Source organism: Hypanus sabinus, chromosome 6 (assembly GCF_030144855.1).
Source record: "Hypanus sabinus isolate sHypSab1 chromosome 6, sHypSab1.hap1, whole genome shotgun sequence".
Classification (NCBI taxonomy): domain Eukaryota; kingdom Metazoa; phylum Chordata; class Chondrichthyes; order Myliobatiformes; family Dasyatidae; genus Hypanus; species Hypanus sabinus.
Genome location: NC_082711.1, coordinates 545,731 through 563,417, shown reverse-complemented (window position 1 = coordinate 563,417; position 17,687 = coordinate 545,731). Strand labels below are relative to the sequence as shown.

The window sequence follows — 17,687 nt, the reverse complement described above, 5'->3', positions numbered from 1 at the left end:
GGGCAGAACGGGAACAACTAAATGAGAAACAAGACATGGAGACCGTGGTGTGCGTGAGGGACGTGACGTTCAAGGTGATGCTGGGGTTCCAAGAGAGTCTTAGAGTTCAGGCAGACAGGAGGATCCCAGAGTTCAGGCAGGATCTAGGAGTTCACTGGGTGGGCCACTTAACTCCTGGGCAGGGCACGGACCTCCCAGGCAGGAACACGGGGGCCTGGGCAGATCACGGGACACCTGGGCAGGTTGCAGGGCACAACGCGTCAAAGGAGAGGGATAGGAAGGGGAAGAGTCCTCTGGGTGGGCCGCATAACTCCTGGGCAGGATCTGGACCTCCCAGGCAGGAACACGGGGGCCTGGGCAGGTTGTGGGGCACCTGGGCAGGTTGCGGGGCACAACCCGTCAGCAGCGAGGGATGGAAAGGGGCAGAGTCCCCTGCCGGGCAACGGCAGTCCAGCCAGGCTTGCCTGATGGAGGCAAGGGATAGGAAGGGAACTAGGTGACTACCAGACTTACTCGAAGAACTCGTCTTTAACAAGGGAAACTCCAAGCCAGGGCAACCGGGCAAACAGAGCGAACAGGGTGAACAGGACAACCCAGTCCAGGCAGGGTGAGCAGGACAACCCCCCAACTCCACTCAGTCCTAGAGCCCCATATTTACACCGCCAGCCGATGGGCATCAGGTGCACCTCCTCGAATCCAGACAAGTCATGATGATCCACAGGTGTGACTACTTGGGCTTAAGGGTGAAAGGAGGGATGGCTACAAGTGCTGGAGTCCGGAGTCCGTGGACAGGATGAAGAATCGGAATGTTGGCTCCGGACTGGACCATAACAAAGGCCTTACTAACGTTCATATAGACAACATTCACTTCTTTACCATCGTCAACTTTCCTCATAACCTCTTCAAAAAAATTCAATAAGATTCATCAAACATGGCCTTTCATGCTGACTGTTCCTAATCAGACCGTTTATCCAGATAATTATATATACCATCTCTAAGAATACTTTCCATTAATTTACCCACCACTGACGTCAATCTAACAGGCCTATAATTGCTAGGTTTACTCTTAAAACCCTTTTTAAACAATGGAATCACATGAGCAATACGCCAATCCTCCGGCACCATCCCTGTTTCTAATGACATTTGAAATATTTCTGTCAGAGCCCCTGCTATTTCTACACTAATTTCCCTCAAGGTCCTAGGGAATATCCTGTCAGGACCCAGAGATTTATCCACTTTTATATTCCTCCTCTAATCATCATAGTTTCCATAACTTCCCTACTTGTTTCCCTTACCTTACACAATTCAATATCCTTCTCCTTAGTGAATACCGAAGAAAAGAAATTGTTCAAAAACTCCCCCATCTCTTTCAGCTCCACACATAGCTGTCCACTCTGATTCCCTAATGGACCAATTTTATCCCTCACTATATTAATATAACTGTAGAAACCCTTTGGATTTATTTCACCTTACTTGCCAAAGCAACCTCGTATCTTCTTTTAGCTTTTCTAATTTCTTTCTTAAGATTCTTTTTACATTCTTTATATTCCTCGAGCACCTCATTTACTCCATGCTGCCTATATTTATTGTAGGTATCTCTCTTTTTCCTAACCAAGTTTCCAATATCCCTTGAAAACCATGGCTCTCTCAAACTTTTAACCTTTCATTTCAACCTAACAGGAACATAAATATTCTGTACCTCAAAATTTCACCTTTAAATGACCTCCATTTCTCCATTACATCCTTCCCATAAAACAAATTGTCCCAATCCATTCCTAAAGTTAGCCTTTCTCCAATCAAAAATCTCAACCCTGGGTCTAGTCCTATCCTTCTCCATAATTATTTTGAAATTAATGGCATTGTGATCACTGGACCCGAAGTGCTCCCCAACACCTACCTCTGTCACCTGACCTATTTCATTCCTTAACAGAAGATCCAACACTGCTCCTTCTCTAGTTGGTACCTCTATGTATTGCTGCAAAAAACTATGCTGCACTCATTTTACATACTCCAAACCATCCATCCCTTTTACAGTATGGGCTTCCCAGTCTACGTGTGGAAAATTAAAATCTCCCACAATCACAATCCTGTGCTTACTACAAATATCTGCTATCTCCTTGCAAATTTGCTCCTCCAATTCTCGCTCCCTATTAGATGGTCTATAATACACCCCTATCAGTGTTACTACACCTTTCCCATTCCTCAATTCCACCCAAATAGTCTCCCTAGACAAGCCCTCTAATCTATCCTGCCAGAGCACCACTGTAATATGTTCTCTGACAAGCAACACAACACCTCCCCCTCTTGTCCCTCCGATTCTATCACATCTGAAGCAACGAAATTCAGGAATATTTAGTTGCCAATCACACCTCTCCTGCAACCATGTTTCACTAATAGCTACAGGGAAGGTCTCACCTTCCCTGGAAAACTGCCCAATTATCTATAAATCTGAAGCCCTCCCTCCTGCACCATGTCTTCAGCCACGTGTTGATCTGCACTATCTTACTGTTTCTAAACTCGCCTGCATGTGGCACTGGTAGCAATCCTGAGATTGCTATCCTGGAGGTCCTGTCCTTTAACTTGGCACCTAGCTCCCTAAACTCACCTTTCAGGACCTCCTCACTCTTCCTACCCACGTCATTGGTCCCTACATGGACCACGACATCCGGTTGCTCACCCTCCTTCTTGAGAATACTGAGAACTCGATCCGAGATATTGCGGACCCTGGCACCAGGGAGGCAAAAGACCATCCGGAGTTCTCAATCTCTTCCACAGAACCTCCTATCTGTGCCACTAACAATCGAATCCCCTACCACTACTGCTCTCCTCTTTTCCCTCCTTCCCTTCTGAGCTGAGGGTCCAGTCTCAGTGCCAGAGACGCAACCACTGCAACTTGTCCCTGGCAGGTTATCCCCACCAACAGCATCCAAAACGGTATACTTATTGTTGATGGGAACGGCCACAGGGGTGCTCTGCTCTTCCCGTCTACTCCCCTTCCCTCTCCTGACAGTCACCCAACTACCTGTCTCCTGACTCCTAGGGGTGACTATCTTCCTGAAACTCCTGTTTATTTCTGCCTCTGCCTCCCGAATGATCCGAAGGTCATTCAGCTCAAGCTCCAGTTCCCTAACACGGTTTGTCAGGAGGCGCAGCTGGATGCACCTTTTACAGGTGTAGTCATCAGGGACAGCTGTGCTCGCCCTTTTGGGACGGAGATGAGGAGAAACTGTTTTTCCTAGAGAGTGGTGAATCTGTGGAATTTTCTGCCCAGGGAAGCATTTGAGGCTTCTTTACTACATATATTTAAGATACAGTTAGATAGGTTTTTACAAAGTAAGGGAATTAAGGGTTATAGGGAAAAGGCAGGTAGATGGAGCTGAGTTTATGGACAGATCAGCCATGATCTTATTGAATGGTGGGGCAGGCTCAATGAGCCAGATGGCCTACTCTTGCTCCTATTTCTTATGTTCTTATGTTAAGGCCTTGGCAAGCAGGATTAAGGAAAACCCCAAGCATTCTACAAATATGTGAAGAGCAAGAGGGTAAGACATAAGAGAATAGGACCAATCAAATGTGACAGTGGAAAAGTGTGTATGGAACCCAAGGAGGTAGCGGAGGTACTGAATGAATACTTTGCTTAAGTATTCACTCTGGTAAAGGATCTTGGCAATTCTGGGGATGACTTACAGCAGACTGAAAAGCCTGAGCAGATAGACATTAAGAAAGAGGATGTGCTGGAGCTTTTGGAAAGTATCAAGTTGGATAAGTCACCAAGACCAGATGAGATATACCCCAGGTTACTGTGGGAAGTGAGGGAGGAGATTGCTGAGCCTCTGGCAATGATCCTTGCATGAGCAGTGGGGACAGGAGAGGTTCCGAAGGATTGGAGGGTTGCAGATGTGTTCCCTTATGCAAGAAAGGGAGTAGAGATAGCCCAGGAAATTATAGACCAGTGAGTCTTACTTCAGTGGTTAGTAAGTTGATGGAGAAAATCCTGAGAGGTAGGATTGATGGCACAAAGGTTGGAGGTGTGGATAGTGTGGGGGACTGTCAGAGCGTAGAGTGGGACATTGATAGGATGCAAAAACTGGGATGAGTAGTAGTAGATGGAGTTCAATCCAGATAAGTATGAGGCAGTTCATTTTGACAGGTCAAGTATGATGGCAGAATATGGTATTACTGGAAAGACTCTTGGCAGTGTGGAGGATCGGAGGGATCTTGGAGTCTGAGTCCATAGGACATTCAAAGCTGCTGTGCAGGTTGACTCTGTGGTTAAGGAAGCATACAGTGCATTGGCCTTCATTAATTGTGGGATTGAGTTTAAGAGCCGTGAGGTAGTGTTGCAGCTATATAGGATCCTGATCAGACCCCACTTGGGGTAGTACTTGCTCAGTTCTGGTCACCTCACTACAGGAACAATGTGGAAACCATAGAAAGGGTATTAAGGAGATTTATAAGGATGTTGCCTGGAGTGGGGAGCATGCCTTATGAGAATAGGTTGAGTGAACTTGGCATTTTCTCCTTGGAGCAATGGAGGATGAGAAGTGATCTGACAGAGGTGTATAAGATGATGAGAGGCATTGTCTGCAGGGCTGAAATGGCTAACATGAGAGGGCACAATTTTAAGGTGCTTGGAAGTTGGTACAGAGATGTCAGAGGTAAGTTTTTCACACAGAGAGTGGTGAGTGCCTGGAATGGATTCCCGGCAATGGTGGTGGAAGCAGATACAGTAGATTATTTTAAGGGACTCCTCAGTAGTTACACGGAGCTTAGAAAAATAGGGGGCTATGGGTAATCCAAGGTAATTTCTAATGTAAGTACATGTTCAGCACAGCAATGTTGGCCGAAGGGCCTGTATTGTGCTGTAGGTTTTCTATGTTCTATGATGTATGCTCCCATTCCAACATATCAGCCCATGGCCTCCTCTGCTGCCATGGTGAGGCTGCACTCAGGTTGGAGGAGCAACATCTCAGATTCAGTTTATTGTCATTTAGAAATTACAAATGCAATGCAGTAAAAAAAATGAATTAACGTTCCCCCAGAATGATATCACAAAAGCATATGACAAAACAGACTACACCAGAAAATCCGAGCGTATTAAGATGGCCCCGCCAACGGCCATCAGCAACGCGACCCCGAGGACTGGGGGCCTATTCTTCCCAGCAGAGTCCCGGACCTCACAGCAGCAGCAGCAACGAAGAAGGTCTTCCTGGAATTTCCCGATGTTTCTCCGTGCTTCCACGTCCGTTTTCAATCGATTATGATTGTGCACGGCACCCCACTTCACAAATAACAGATAATCAGTTCCGGAGTGGCTGCGGCAAGCTGCATCGTGCCGCCATCTTGGACATTCCATCTGGGAAGCCTCCAACCTGATTGTATGAACACCAATTTCTCCAACTTCCTTCTTCATCTTTACCTATTCCTGTTTCCCTCTCTCAGCCAATCTCCTTCCTGCCCTTTACCTCCCTTTGGTACTTCCCCTCCTTCCATGGTCTTCTGTCCTCTCCTATCATATTTCTCCTTCTCTAGTACTATCTCTTTCACCAACCAGCTTCCCAGCTCTTTACTTCACTCCAAGTCCCTTTGCATCTCTCAAGAGAGAGTATTTGTAGAATGTGTAAGGGATGGCTTTTTAAAACAGCTTGTTGTTGAGCCCACTAAAGGATCAGCTATGCTGGATTGGGTGTTGTGCAATGATCCAGAAGTTATAAGAGAGCTTAATGTTAAGGAACCCTTAGGAGCAGTGATCACAATATGATCGAGTTCACTTTGAAATTTGAGAAGGAGAAACTAAATCCCAATGTGTTGGTATTTCAGTGGAATAAAGGAAATTACAATGGCATGAGAGGGGAACTGGCCAAAAGTTACCTGAAAAGGGACACTAGCAGGAAGGACAGCAAAGTAGCAATGTCTGGAGTTTCTGCAAAAAAATGAGGGAAATGTAAGACACATATATTCCAAATAAGAAGAATTTTTCGAATGGAAGGACACTACTGTGGCTGACAAATGAAATTAGAGCGAAAGTAAAAGTAAAAGAGGGGGCATACAAAGAAGTCAAAGCTAATTGGAAGATAGAGGATTGGGAGCTTTTAAGAACTTACAGAAGGTCCTTAGGAAGGAAAAGATGAATTATGAAAGGAAGCTGATGACTAATGTCAAAGAAGATGTTAAAAGCATTTTTAAGTGTATAAATAGGACAAATAGAAAATGACACTGGAGATATTGCAATAAGAGATACAGAGATGGCAGAGGAACTGAATGCATATTTTGCATCAGTCTTCACAGTGGAAGAAATCTGCAGTATACCAGACATTCAAAAGTGTCAGAGAAGTGAAGTTTATGCAGTGAAAATTACGACTGAGAAGGTGCTCAGGAAGCTTCATGGTCTGAGAGTGAATAAATCTCCTGGAACTGATGGAATGCACCCATGGGTTCAGAAGGAAGTAGCTGGAGAGATTGTGGAGGCATTAACAATGATCTTTCAAGAATCGATAATTCCAATTCTGTGGAAGTAAATGATAAAACTTCATTTGCTTTGCTTGCCACTGACTCAACCTGAAAGTTAACCTTTTGGAAATCCTACATGTAGACTGATAAGTGCATTTGTACATCCATTATATGAAGTATCTACAGGTTTAGAAAATAGTCTACACCTTTATTCCTTCTAGCAAAGTGCATGTCAGAACAATTCCCAAAACTGTATTCCATCTGGCACCTCTTTGCCCATTCTAAGAATCTGTCTATCATTTTGCAGATTCTCTCTTTTCTCAACATTAACTGCACCTCCACACAACTTTTTGTGTAAAAGACTTTCCCATCACATCTCCTTTGAAATTACCCCTCTCACCCTAAACACCTGCCCTCTGGTACTTAACACTTCAATCCTGTTAATGAGATTCTACTCCATTATTGTCTCTCATTATCTTCTGAACCTCTCAGATTTCCCACAGCCTTTGCTGCTCCAGAGAAAACAAAAACCAAGCTTGTCCTATGTCTTAAGTTCTACCCTGCAGATTCATTATATATCCTTTGTGTTCCACTGTGGTATTGGCTTTTATTAGTATTGCAACAGCCCCCCTTTCAGCTTCCTGTCTATCTTTTCCAAAGCATCAAGAATAGACATCAGATTGAGCCAATTCCAGGAACATTCCAGCACCTATCATTATCAGGGCCTTATGTGTTTCATGTTAACCTGAATTAATATGTAGATAGTTGCCAAGATATTATGTCATCTGTCTGCTGATCACTATGGCCAAATTGGATGTTCTCACTCGTGAGAACACAGCATCAACAGTAGGAATGATCTAGGCAACACAGCATGACGTCACATATCTCTTCAACTATAGCAAGGCTGGATCTGGATCTGGATTCTGAGATCTGGATGTTCTCTCTGCATTTCTGTTCTTGATAATTGATTATAAGACTATAAGATATAGGAGCAGAAGTAGGCCATTCAGCCCATTGAGTCTGCTTTGCCATTCAATCGTGGGCTGATCCAATTCCTCCAGTCAACCCCACTCCCTTGCTTTCACCCCATACCCTTTGATGCCCTGGCTAACCAAGAACCGATCTATCTCTGTCTTAAATACACCCAATGACTTGGCCTCCACAGCCGCTTGTGGCAACAAATTCCACAGATTTACCACCCTTTGACTAAAGTAGTTTCTCCACATCTCAGTTCTAAAAGGACATCCTTCAATCCTGAAGTCGTGCCCTCTTGTCCTAGAATCCCCTACCATGGATAATAACTTTGCCGTATCTAATCTGTTCAGGTCTTTTAATATTCGGAATGTTTTTATAAGATTCCCCCCCCACCCCACCCCATTCTCCTGAACTCCAGGGAATACAGCCCAAGAGCTTCCAGATGTTCCTCATACAGTAACCCTTTCATTCCTGGAATCATTCTCAGAATCTTCTCTGAACCCTCTCCAATGTTAGTATTTCCTTTCTAAAATAAGGAGCCCAAAGGAAGCAAAGTGCAGAATCAAATATCGCTGTGATGTATCAATTGTTTGGTGACAATAAAGTAAAGTAAATAAGTAGCTTTTACAAAACTGCACACAATACTCTAAGTATGGTCTCATGAGTGCCTTATAGAGCCTCAACATCACATCCCTGCCCTTATAATTTATACCTTTAGAAATAAATGCCAACATTGCATTTGCCTTCTTCACAACCGACTCAACCTGGAGGTTAACCTTTAGGGTATCCTGCACAAATACTCCCAAATCCCTCTGCATCTCTGCATTTTGAATACTCTCCCCATCTAAGTAATAGTCTGCCCATTTATTTCTTCCACCAAAGTGCATGACCATACACTTTCTAACATTGTAATTCATTTGCCACTTCCTTGCCCATTCCCCTAAACTATCTAAGTCTCTCTGCAGGCTGTCTGTTTCCTCAACACTACCTGCTCCTCCACCTATCTTTTGCCACAAATCCATTAATACCATAGTCTAAATCATTGACACACATCGTAAAAAGCACACTGACCGCTGTGGAACTCCACTGGTAACCGGCAGCCAGCCAGAATAGGATCCCTTTATTCCCACTCTTTGTTTTCTGCTGAACAGCCAATGCTCCACCCATGCTAGTTCCTTCCCTGTCCTGAAGAAGGGTCTCGGCCTGAAATGCTGACTGCTTATTCTTTTCTATGCTAAGTTCCTCTTGCATTTTGTGTGTGTTGCTTTGGGTTTCCAGCATCTGCAGATTTTCTCGTGTTTATGAATACAATACTCCAAGTGTGGACTAACAAGGATTGTGGAACATTACCTCACAATTCTTGAACCCAGTACCCTTACTAATAAAGGCCAACACAGCATGCACCTTTTTAAGCACCCTATCAACACGTGTGGCATCTTTGAGGGATCTATGGACATAGACACCAAGCTGTCTGTTCCATCACACTGCTAAGAATCTGGTCATTAATATTGTATTCTGCCTTCATACTTGAATTTCCAAAGTGCATCTTCTCACATTTTTCCAGACTGAACTCCAACTGCCACTTCTCAGCTCAGCTCTGCATCTTACCAATGTCTCTTTGTAGCATAGTGCAATCTACACTGTCCATCTCACCTCCAACCTTTGTGTCATCTGCCAATTTAACTAATCCACCCCTTCTCCAAATCATTTTTAAAAATCACAGCTGTCAGGAGCCCTACAACAGATTACTGTGGAGCACTAATGGTCACTGACCTCCAGACAGAATACTGTCCACACAGAACCACCTTCTGCCTTCTGTTGGCAAGCGAGTTCTGAACCCACACAGCCAAGTTTCTCTGGATCCCATGTGGGTGTGTGGAATGTGCTGCCAGGGCTGTTGGTGTCTGTAGATACACAGATGTGTTTCAGAGGCTCAAAAACATGAAAAAATCTGCAGATCCTGGAATCCAAGGCAATGGAGAAGGAATAAACAGGATGAAACCCTTCATCAGGATCTGAAACGATGACTGTTTATTCATTTCTTAAATGCTGCCTGACTTGCTGAGTTTCTCCAGCATTTTGTGTGTGTTGTTTAAGTGTCTGTTAGACAGACACATTAATGTGCAGAGAAAGGCGGGATGTGCACATTGAAAGGGTGTGTTTAAACTGGCATAATAAACTGGCAAAATGTTATGGACTGGAAGTCCTGCTCCTGCGTTGTGCTCTGCGTTTTTATCACTGAATTATGTTGCGAAGTTAGTGACAGCAGTACAGTGCAATACAGTTAAAATAGTATAAATTACAATGAGAAATAAAATCAAAATGAAAATATAGTGCAAAAAGAGAGCAGAAGGTAGTGTTAACATGAGGAAATCTGCAGATGTTGGAAACTCAAGCAACACACAAAATGTTGGTGGAACACAGCAGGCAAGGCAGCATCTATAGGAAGAAGTACAGTCGACGTTTCGGGCGGAGACCCTTTGTCAGGACTAACTGAAAGAAGAGATAGTAAGAGATTCGTGAGGGGGAGGAAAAGATCTGAAATGATAGGAGAAGACCGTAGGGGGAGGGATGAAGCTAAGAGCTGGGAAGTTGATTGGCACAAGGGAAACAGAGCTGGAGAAGGGAGAGGATCATGGGACGGGATGCTAGGGAGAAAGAAAGGAGGAGTGATTGTGAGAGGGACAGAGAGAGGAAAAAGGGAAAATAAATAAATAAGGGATGGGGTAAGAAGGGGAGGAAGGGCATTAACGGAAGTTAGAGAAATCAATGTTCATGCTATCAGGTTGGAGGCTACCCTGAAGGAATATAAGGCGTTGTTCCTCCAACCTGAGTGTGGCTTCATCTTGACGGTAGAGGCGGCCATGGATTGACATATCAGAATGGGAATGGGACGTGGAATTAAAATTTGTGGCCATTGGGAGATCCTGCTTTCTCTGGCAGACAGAGCATAGGTGTTCAGCGAAACGGTCTCCTGGTCTGCGTCGGGTCTCACGAATATATAGAAGGCTGCACATGGAATACTGGACACAGTATATCACACCAGCCGACTCACAGGTGAAGTGTCGCCTCACCTGGAAGAGCTGTCTGGGGCCCTGAATGGTGGTGAGGGAGGTGAGAGCAGGTGTAGCACTAGTTCCGTTTACAAGGATAAGTGCCGGGAGGGAGATCGGTGGGAAGGGATGGGGGAGACGAATTAACAAGGGAGTCGTGTAGGGAGCGATCCCTGTGTAAAGCAGAAGTGGGTGGGAGGGAAAAATGTGCTTGGTGGTGGGATCCTGTTGGAGGTGGCGGAAGTTATGGAGAATTATATGTTGGACCCAGAAGCTGGTGGGGTGGTAGGTGAGGACAAGAGGAACCCTATCCCTAGTGGGGTGGCAGGAGGATGGGGTGAGAGCAGATGTGCAGGAAATGGGAGAGATGCATTTGAGAGCAGAGTTGACGGTGGAAGAAGGGAAGCCCCTTACTTTCTTTAAAAAGGGAAGATATCTTTTCCGTCCTGGAAAGAAAAGCCTCATTTGGCTCCTCCCACTTCCTCCAAACTAAAGGTGTAGCCAAGGGCATCTGTATGGGTCCCGCTAAACCTCCCTTTTTGTTGGCTTTGTGGAACAACAGTCCATGTTCCAAGCATATAGAGGTATCCATTCCTCACTTTCCTTCGCTACATCAACGACTGCATTGGCGCTGCTCCCTGCACGCATGCTGAGCTTGTTGACTACATTAATTTTGCCTCCAACTTTCACCCTGCCCTCAAATTTACCTGGTCAATTTCCGACACCTCCCTCCCCTTTCTTGATCTTTCTGTCTCTATCTCTACGGATGTCCACTATAAACCTACGGACTCTGATAGCTACCTGGACTATTCCTCTTCCCACCCTGACTCTTGCAAAACACCATTCCCTACCCCTCCCCTCTCTCCCCATTCCTCACTCCCCACCACCCTCCCCTTCCCCATCCATGACCCTCCCCCTGTCCTACCACTCCACCCCTCCATTCCCACCTCCACCCCACTCCCCCTCCATTCCCTCCTCTCCTCTTCCCAATCCCCTCTCTGCCCCTTTATCCCTCCCTCCTTCCCCAACACTTCCTTCCTCCCCCTCCCACACTCACCCCCTCTCTTTTCCATCCTCCTCTCTCCCCTCCCTCCCCCACCCACTCTTCCTTCTTGCCCCTCCCATTCCTACCCCCTTTCAATCCTCCCCTACCCTTCTCTCCTCTCTGCCTCACTCTCCCCTTCCCCTCTCCTCGCTCCCCCACTCCCTACCACCTTCCTCACCCCTGACCTCTCCCATCTCTCCTCCCAACCATCCCTCCCTCACCCCTCTCTCCATTCCCACCTCTCTCCTCCACCTCCCCCTCTCAGCTCCCTCCCTTCTCCCCTTCCCACTCCCCTCTCTACCCCTCCCACCTCCACTGCCTTCCTCATTTCCCTCTCTTCCCTCCTTCCCATCCCCCTCCCACACCCACCACTTCTTTTCTCCTCCTCTCCCCTCCCCTCGTACCCCCACCCACTCTTCCTTCTTGCCCCTCCCATTCCCTTCTCTTCTCTCAAAACTCCCCTCCCCACCACCTCCATTGCCCTCTCCCTCCCCCACTTCCACCCTCCACATCTACTTTGCGTCCACTCCCCGACCTTCCTCCCTACCCTCCTCTTCCACTCTTCTCTCCCTCTCCTGTCCCTCACCCCCTCCACTCTCACCACCCCTCCCTCCCCCTCTGCTCCCCTTCTTGCTCTCTCCTCTCCTTACCCTCTCCACTCACACCCCTCACCCTCTCAACCCTCCCACCCCCTCGACTTTACCCCCTCTCCATTCCCCCCTTCCTCCCCTGACCTTCGCGTCTCTCCTGTCCCTGACTTCCCCTCTCCCTTCCCCTTCACCCCACACCTCCATCGCCCTTGCACTCCCCTCTCTCATTCTCTTCCCCTCCCCTCCCCTCCCCCCTCCTCCCCCTCCCCTCCCCCCCTTCCCCTCCTCCCCCTTCCCCTCCTCCCCCTTCCCCCCCTCCCCCTCCTCCCCCTTCCCCCTCCTCCCCTTCCCCCTCCTCCCCCTTCCCCCTCCTCCCCTTCCCCCTCCTCCCCCTTCCCCCTCCTCCCCTTCCCCCTCCTCCCCCTTCCCCCCTCCCCCTTCCCCCCCTCCCCCCCTCCCCTTCCCCCCTCCCCCTTCCCCCCCTCCCCTTCCCCCCCTCCCCCCCTCCCCTCCCCTTCCCCCCCTCCCCCCTCCCCTTCCCCCCCTCCCCCCCTCCCCCTTCCCCCCTCCCCCTTCCCCCCTCCCCCTCCTCCCCCTTCCCCCTCCCCCTCCTCCCCCTTCCCCCCTCCCCCTCCTCCCCCTTCCCCCCCTCCCCCTCCTCCCCCTCCCCCTTCCCCCCCTCCCCCTTCCCCCCTCCCCCTCCCCCTCCCCCCTCCCCCTCCTCCCCTCCCCCTCCTCCCCTCCCCCCCTCCCCCTTCCCCCTCCCCCTCCTCCCCTCCCCCCCTCCCCCTTCCCCCCACCCCCTCCTCCCCCTTCCCCCCTCCCCCTCCTCCCCCTTCCCCCTCCTCCCCCTTCCCCCTCCTCCCCCTTCCCCCTCCTCCCCCTTCCCCCTTCCCCCTCCTCCCCCTCCCCCTCCTCCCCCTCCTCCCCCTTCCCCCCTCCCCCTCCTCCCCCTTCCCCCCTCCCCCCTCCTCCCCCTTCCCCCCTCCCCCTCCTCCCCCTTCCCCCCTCCCCCTCCTCCCCCTTCCCCCCTCCCCCTCCTCCCCCTTCCCCCCTCCCCCTCCTCCCCCTTCCCCCCTCCCCCTTCCCCCCTCCCCCTCCTCCCCCCTTCCCCCCTCCCCCTCCTTCCCCCCTCCTCCCCCTCCCCCTTCCCCCCTCCTCCCCCTTCCCCCCTCCCCCTCCTCCCCCTTCCCCCTCCCCCTCCTCCCCCTTCCCCCTCCCCCTCCTCCCCCTTCCCCCTCCCCCTCCTCCCCTTCCCCCCTCCCCCTTCCCCCCTCCCCCTTCCCCCCCTCCCCCTCCTCCCCCTTCCCCTTCCCCTCCCCTCCCCTCCCCTCCCCTCCCCCTCCCCTCCCCTCCCCTCCCCTCCCCCTCCCCTCCCCTCCCCCTCCCCTCCCCCTCCCCTCCCCTCCCCCTCCCCTCCCCCTCCCCTCCCCTCCCCCTCCCCTCCCCCTCCCCTCCCCCTCCCCTCCCCTCCCCTTCCCCCCCTCCCCCCTCCCCTTCCCCCCCTCCCCCCCTCCCCTTCCCCCCTCCCCCCCTCCCCTTCCCCCCCCTCCCCCCTCCCCCTTCCCCCCTCCCCCTCCTCCCCCTTCCCCCCTCCCCCTCCTCCCCCTTCCCCCCTCCCCCTCCTCCCCCTTCCCCCCTCCCCCTCCTCCTTCCCCCCCTCCCCCTTCCCCCCTCCCCCTCCCCCTCCCCCCCTCCCCCTCCCCCTCCCCCCCTCCCCCTCCTCCCCCTTCCCCCCTCCCCCTCCTCCCCCTTCCCCCTCCTCCCCCTTCCCCCTCCTCCCCCTTCCCCCTTCCCCCTCCTCCCCCTCCTCCCCCTTCCCCCCTCCCCCTCCTCCCCCTTCCCCCCTCCCCCTCCTCCCCCTTCCCCCCTCCCCCTTCCCCCCTCCCCCCCCTCCCCCTTCCCCCCTCCCCCTCCTCCCCCTTCCCCCCTCCTCCCCTCCCCCTTCCCCCCTCCTCCCCCTTCCCCCCTCCCCTCCTCCCCCTTCCCCCTCCCCCTCCTCCCCCTTCCCCCTCCCCCTCCTCCCCTTCCCCCCTCCCCCTTCCCCCCTCCCCCTTCCCCCTCCCCCTTCCCCCCTCCCCCTTCCCCCCCTCCCCCTCCTCCCCCTTCCCCTTCCCCTCCCCTCCCCTCCCCTCCCCTCCCCTCCCCTCCCCTCCCCTCCCCTCCCCTCCCCCTCCCCTCCCCTCCCCTCCCCCTCCCCTCCCCTCCCCCTCTCCCCCTCCCCCTCCTCCCCCTCCCCTCGCACCCGTCGGACTATATCAAGCAGCGGTGTTGTACCGCACGGTGCCGGGCAGGCGGTCGCTTTAAGCGGCTGTGCCCTGTCGTGTCCGGAGCGGACACATGATGGCCTGTCGGCCGCCCTGGGAGCTACCCGCCGATGCCCAGGAACAGGATTATATTCAAGCGTTCGAGGACGTCCGGGAGAAATACAAAGGTGACTGGGGAGGGGTACTGTGAGAATGGCGGGTGCGGCGGGAGAGAGTGTGTGACGGGGAGTGCAAGAGTTAGAAACTTTCTCTCTCTCACTCTCTCTCAAACTCTCTGTGTGAGTGTGGCAGAGAAAGATTGACCGATAGAAAGTGAGAAGGGGAAAGGGCAGAATGAAGGGGCAGTGCGTATGAGAAACAGCAGCATGGAGAGTGTTGTGGGCTGAGCACTAGGGGAAGCGGCTGTATGGGAGAGGGGCTGGAGGGGGAAAGAGAAACAGCAGAGGGGTGACAGGACAGGAGTACGGGGAGAGGGGGATGAGGGTGATGGGAGATGGTTAGATGGGGCTGATGAAGGTGAAAGGGTGACAGGAAAGGAGGGGGAGAGGGGTGAGCGGAAAAGGTAACGGAGATGGGTGGGAAAGGGAGATGAGCAGAAGGAGGAATGGGTGTTGTGAGGTGGAAGAGGGAGTGAGTGACGAGAAAGGGGAGGAGGGTGGGAGGTGGTGATGAGTGGGAGAGGGTGATGGGAGAAGGATGGAAGGGGAGGCTGAAAGTGATGAGAGAGGGTTGGAGGGGGAAGTGAAGGAGTAAAAGTGATGGGAGGGTGTGGGAGGAGGAGATAGAAACATAGAAAATCTACAGCACAATACAGGCCCTTTGGCCCACAATGCTATGCCAAACATGTCTTTACTTTAGAAATTACCTAGGGGTTACCCATAGCCACCAAGAGTCTCTTAAAAGACCCTATTGTTTCCACCTCCATCACTGCCGCCAGCAGCCCATTCCACGCACTTACCACTCTGCATTTAAAATCAATTTATTCATGACATCTCCTCTGTACCTACTTCCGAGCACCTTAAAACTGTGCCCTCTCATGTTAGCCATTTCAGCCCTGGAGAAAAGCCTCTCATCATCTTATACACCTCTATCATGTCACCTCTCATCCTCCGTCGCTCCAAGGAGAAAAGGCTGAGTTCACTCAATCTATTTTCATAAGGCATGCTCCTCAATCCAGGCAACATCCTTGTAAATCTCCTCTGCACCCTGTCTATAGTTTCCTCATCCTTCGTATAGTGAGGTGACCAGAACTGAGCACAGTACTCCAAGTGGGGTCTCACCAGGGTCCTATATTGCTGTAACATTACCTGTCAGCTCCTAAACTCAATCCCACAGTTGAAGGCCAATGCACCGTATGCTTTCTTGACCACAGAGTCAACCTGTGCAGCAGTTTTGAGTGTCCTATGGACACGGACCCCAAGATAAAGGGGTGGGAGGGGGTGAGGACGGTGGCGGGTGATGAGTGAGGGTGGGATGGGGAGATGAGTGGGTGAAGGTGATGGGAGGGTGGAGGGGGAGAAGGTGACAGGGAAGGGTGGGAGAGAGAGGGTAATAGGAGAAGGATGGGAGGGGTAGACGAGCGGCTGAAGGTGACAGGAGAGGGGTGGGAGGGGGACATGAGTGGGAGAGTGTCGTAAGAGGGGGAAATGAGGGGAAGAAGATGATGGGAGGGGAGATGGGCAGCAGATGATGGGAGGGGGAGATGAGGTGAAGGTAACGTGAGAAGGGTGGGGTGGGAGGTGAGGATGTGGGATTACAGGTGGCAGGGGGTGGATAGGTGTGTGAGGTACAGGTAGGGGGAATGGGTATGGGAGTTATTGGCAGAAATGGGCTGGAGCCAATTTCATGATGATGGAGGAGTATCTGACAGCCAAGAATTTGAGGGATGAGGCTAGGGAATGATTCTTGCATGGGGACAGTACAGACTCAATGGGCCGAATGGCTGCCTCCTGCCCTATGGCTGCCTAGTGGAAGTGTACGTGGGAGTACTCTGTGTACAGGTGTGTGTGTATTTGTATGCGCTTGCGTGTGTGTGTATGTATGAGCTTGCTCGGTTAAGTGTATGGTTGTATAGTGGAGTATGTGTGTATATCTGTGTTGGAGAGATATTGAACGCTGAAAGAGGAGGAAAGATTGGGTTCAGGGAGAAGGGTGGGTGGGTGGTTGACAACCTTTGTGGAGGAGCAGGTAAATTGTTTTTAATTTTCACATTAACTGAGATACAGAGAGAAGCTTGTCCATATGGATCAGATCATTGCACAATGCATTGAGATTGAACTGGGTAAAAGAGTATTGGTGCTGGAAGAGCAAGAATATGTGTCAGTGAGTGAGGACATTACCCTGTCCCTCCACAGACCATATCAACTTAACGGGTAGGGTAGGAAATTGTATGAAAGGGCACTTCAAAATTTCTTGCTGTTCTCCCTCACCCTCCTCACGTGTGCCATGCCTTCCAGCGTCCCTCTTACGTCCCACCAGCCACTTGCCCCCCACCCCACTTCCTTGACTGTCCTGTCTCCTTCACCATATTTGGTGCTCTGCATACTGTCAGGTTCAGAGCTTAAAAAGGAACAGCCCATTTGCTGTTCACTGACAGCCACAGCAAAATGATCTGGCTCATTGCTGCTCCTCTGGCTCCCTACTCTCTCTTCACGCACACACCGCCTCTTTCCTCACCCCCCCCCCCCACCCCCCGGCACCCATGCCTCTCCATCCGGGCCAAAGGATGATCTTTGATATTGCCACCCTGGTAAAAAGGCATTTGCTATCCACTCTGAGTGCTTCTCTACTGCTGTCACGTTGCCTCTCATTTTCTGTTCCTCCAAAGGGAACATAGAAAATTTCAGCACAAAAGCAGGCCATTGAACCCAGTGTTGTGCTGAATTAGCAGCTAATTGCCAAGTGAACTATTCCCTTCTGCCTGCACAGTGACTATTTCCCTCCATTGTCTGCTTCTCATTCTGCATTTTGGTCCTGAGAAGTGGGAGTGGGGGGTTGGGTTGGTGGGGAAAATGCTTTGGAAAACCACCGTTGTATATGTCTCGATGTCTAGTTTTTCCAGATGCTGTTATAACCTTGGACGTGTGTGTGTGTGTGTGTGTGTGTGTGTGTGTGTGTGTATGTGAGAGAGAATGAGAACATGAGCTGATGTCATAGAGAAAGCTCCCTCACCACCTGTTCTGACTCAGAGAAAGTGACCCCCCCCCCAAAGGTGTTAGAAACATAGACAACCTAGAGCACAATAGAGACCCTTCGGCCTACAATGCTGTGCCAAACATGTACTTACTTCAGAAATTACCTAGGGTTA

At 50.9% G+C, this 17,687-nt stretch overlaps 1 protein-coding gene across 2 annotated transcripts in view; it reads left to right on the top strand.

The window, feature by feature from the left end:
* Window positions 1-17,687, top strand: part of LOC132395227 (plectin-like) — a 430,787-nt gene that overhangs the window by 54,037 nt on the left and 359,063 nt on the right. The window contains exon 1 of one of the 2 annotated variants that reach the window (XM_059971516.1): window positions 14,442-14,547. The exons of the other annotated variant lie outside the window; for it this stretch is intronic. Within the exon in view, the coding sequence (XP_059827499.1) occupies window positions 14,454-14,547 (94 nt within the window). The 5' untranslated portion in view covers window positions 14,442-14,453. Of the gene's footprint in view, window positions 1-14,441; window positions 14,548-17,687 lie in introns of those variants that run through there. 2 annotated transcript variants of the gene reach the window in all.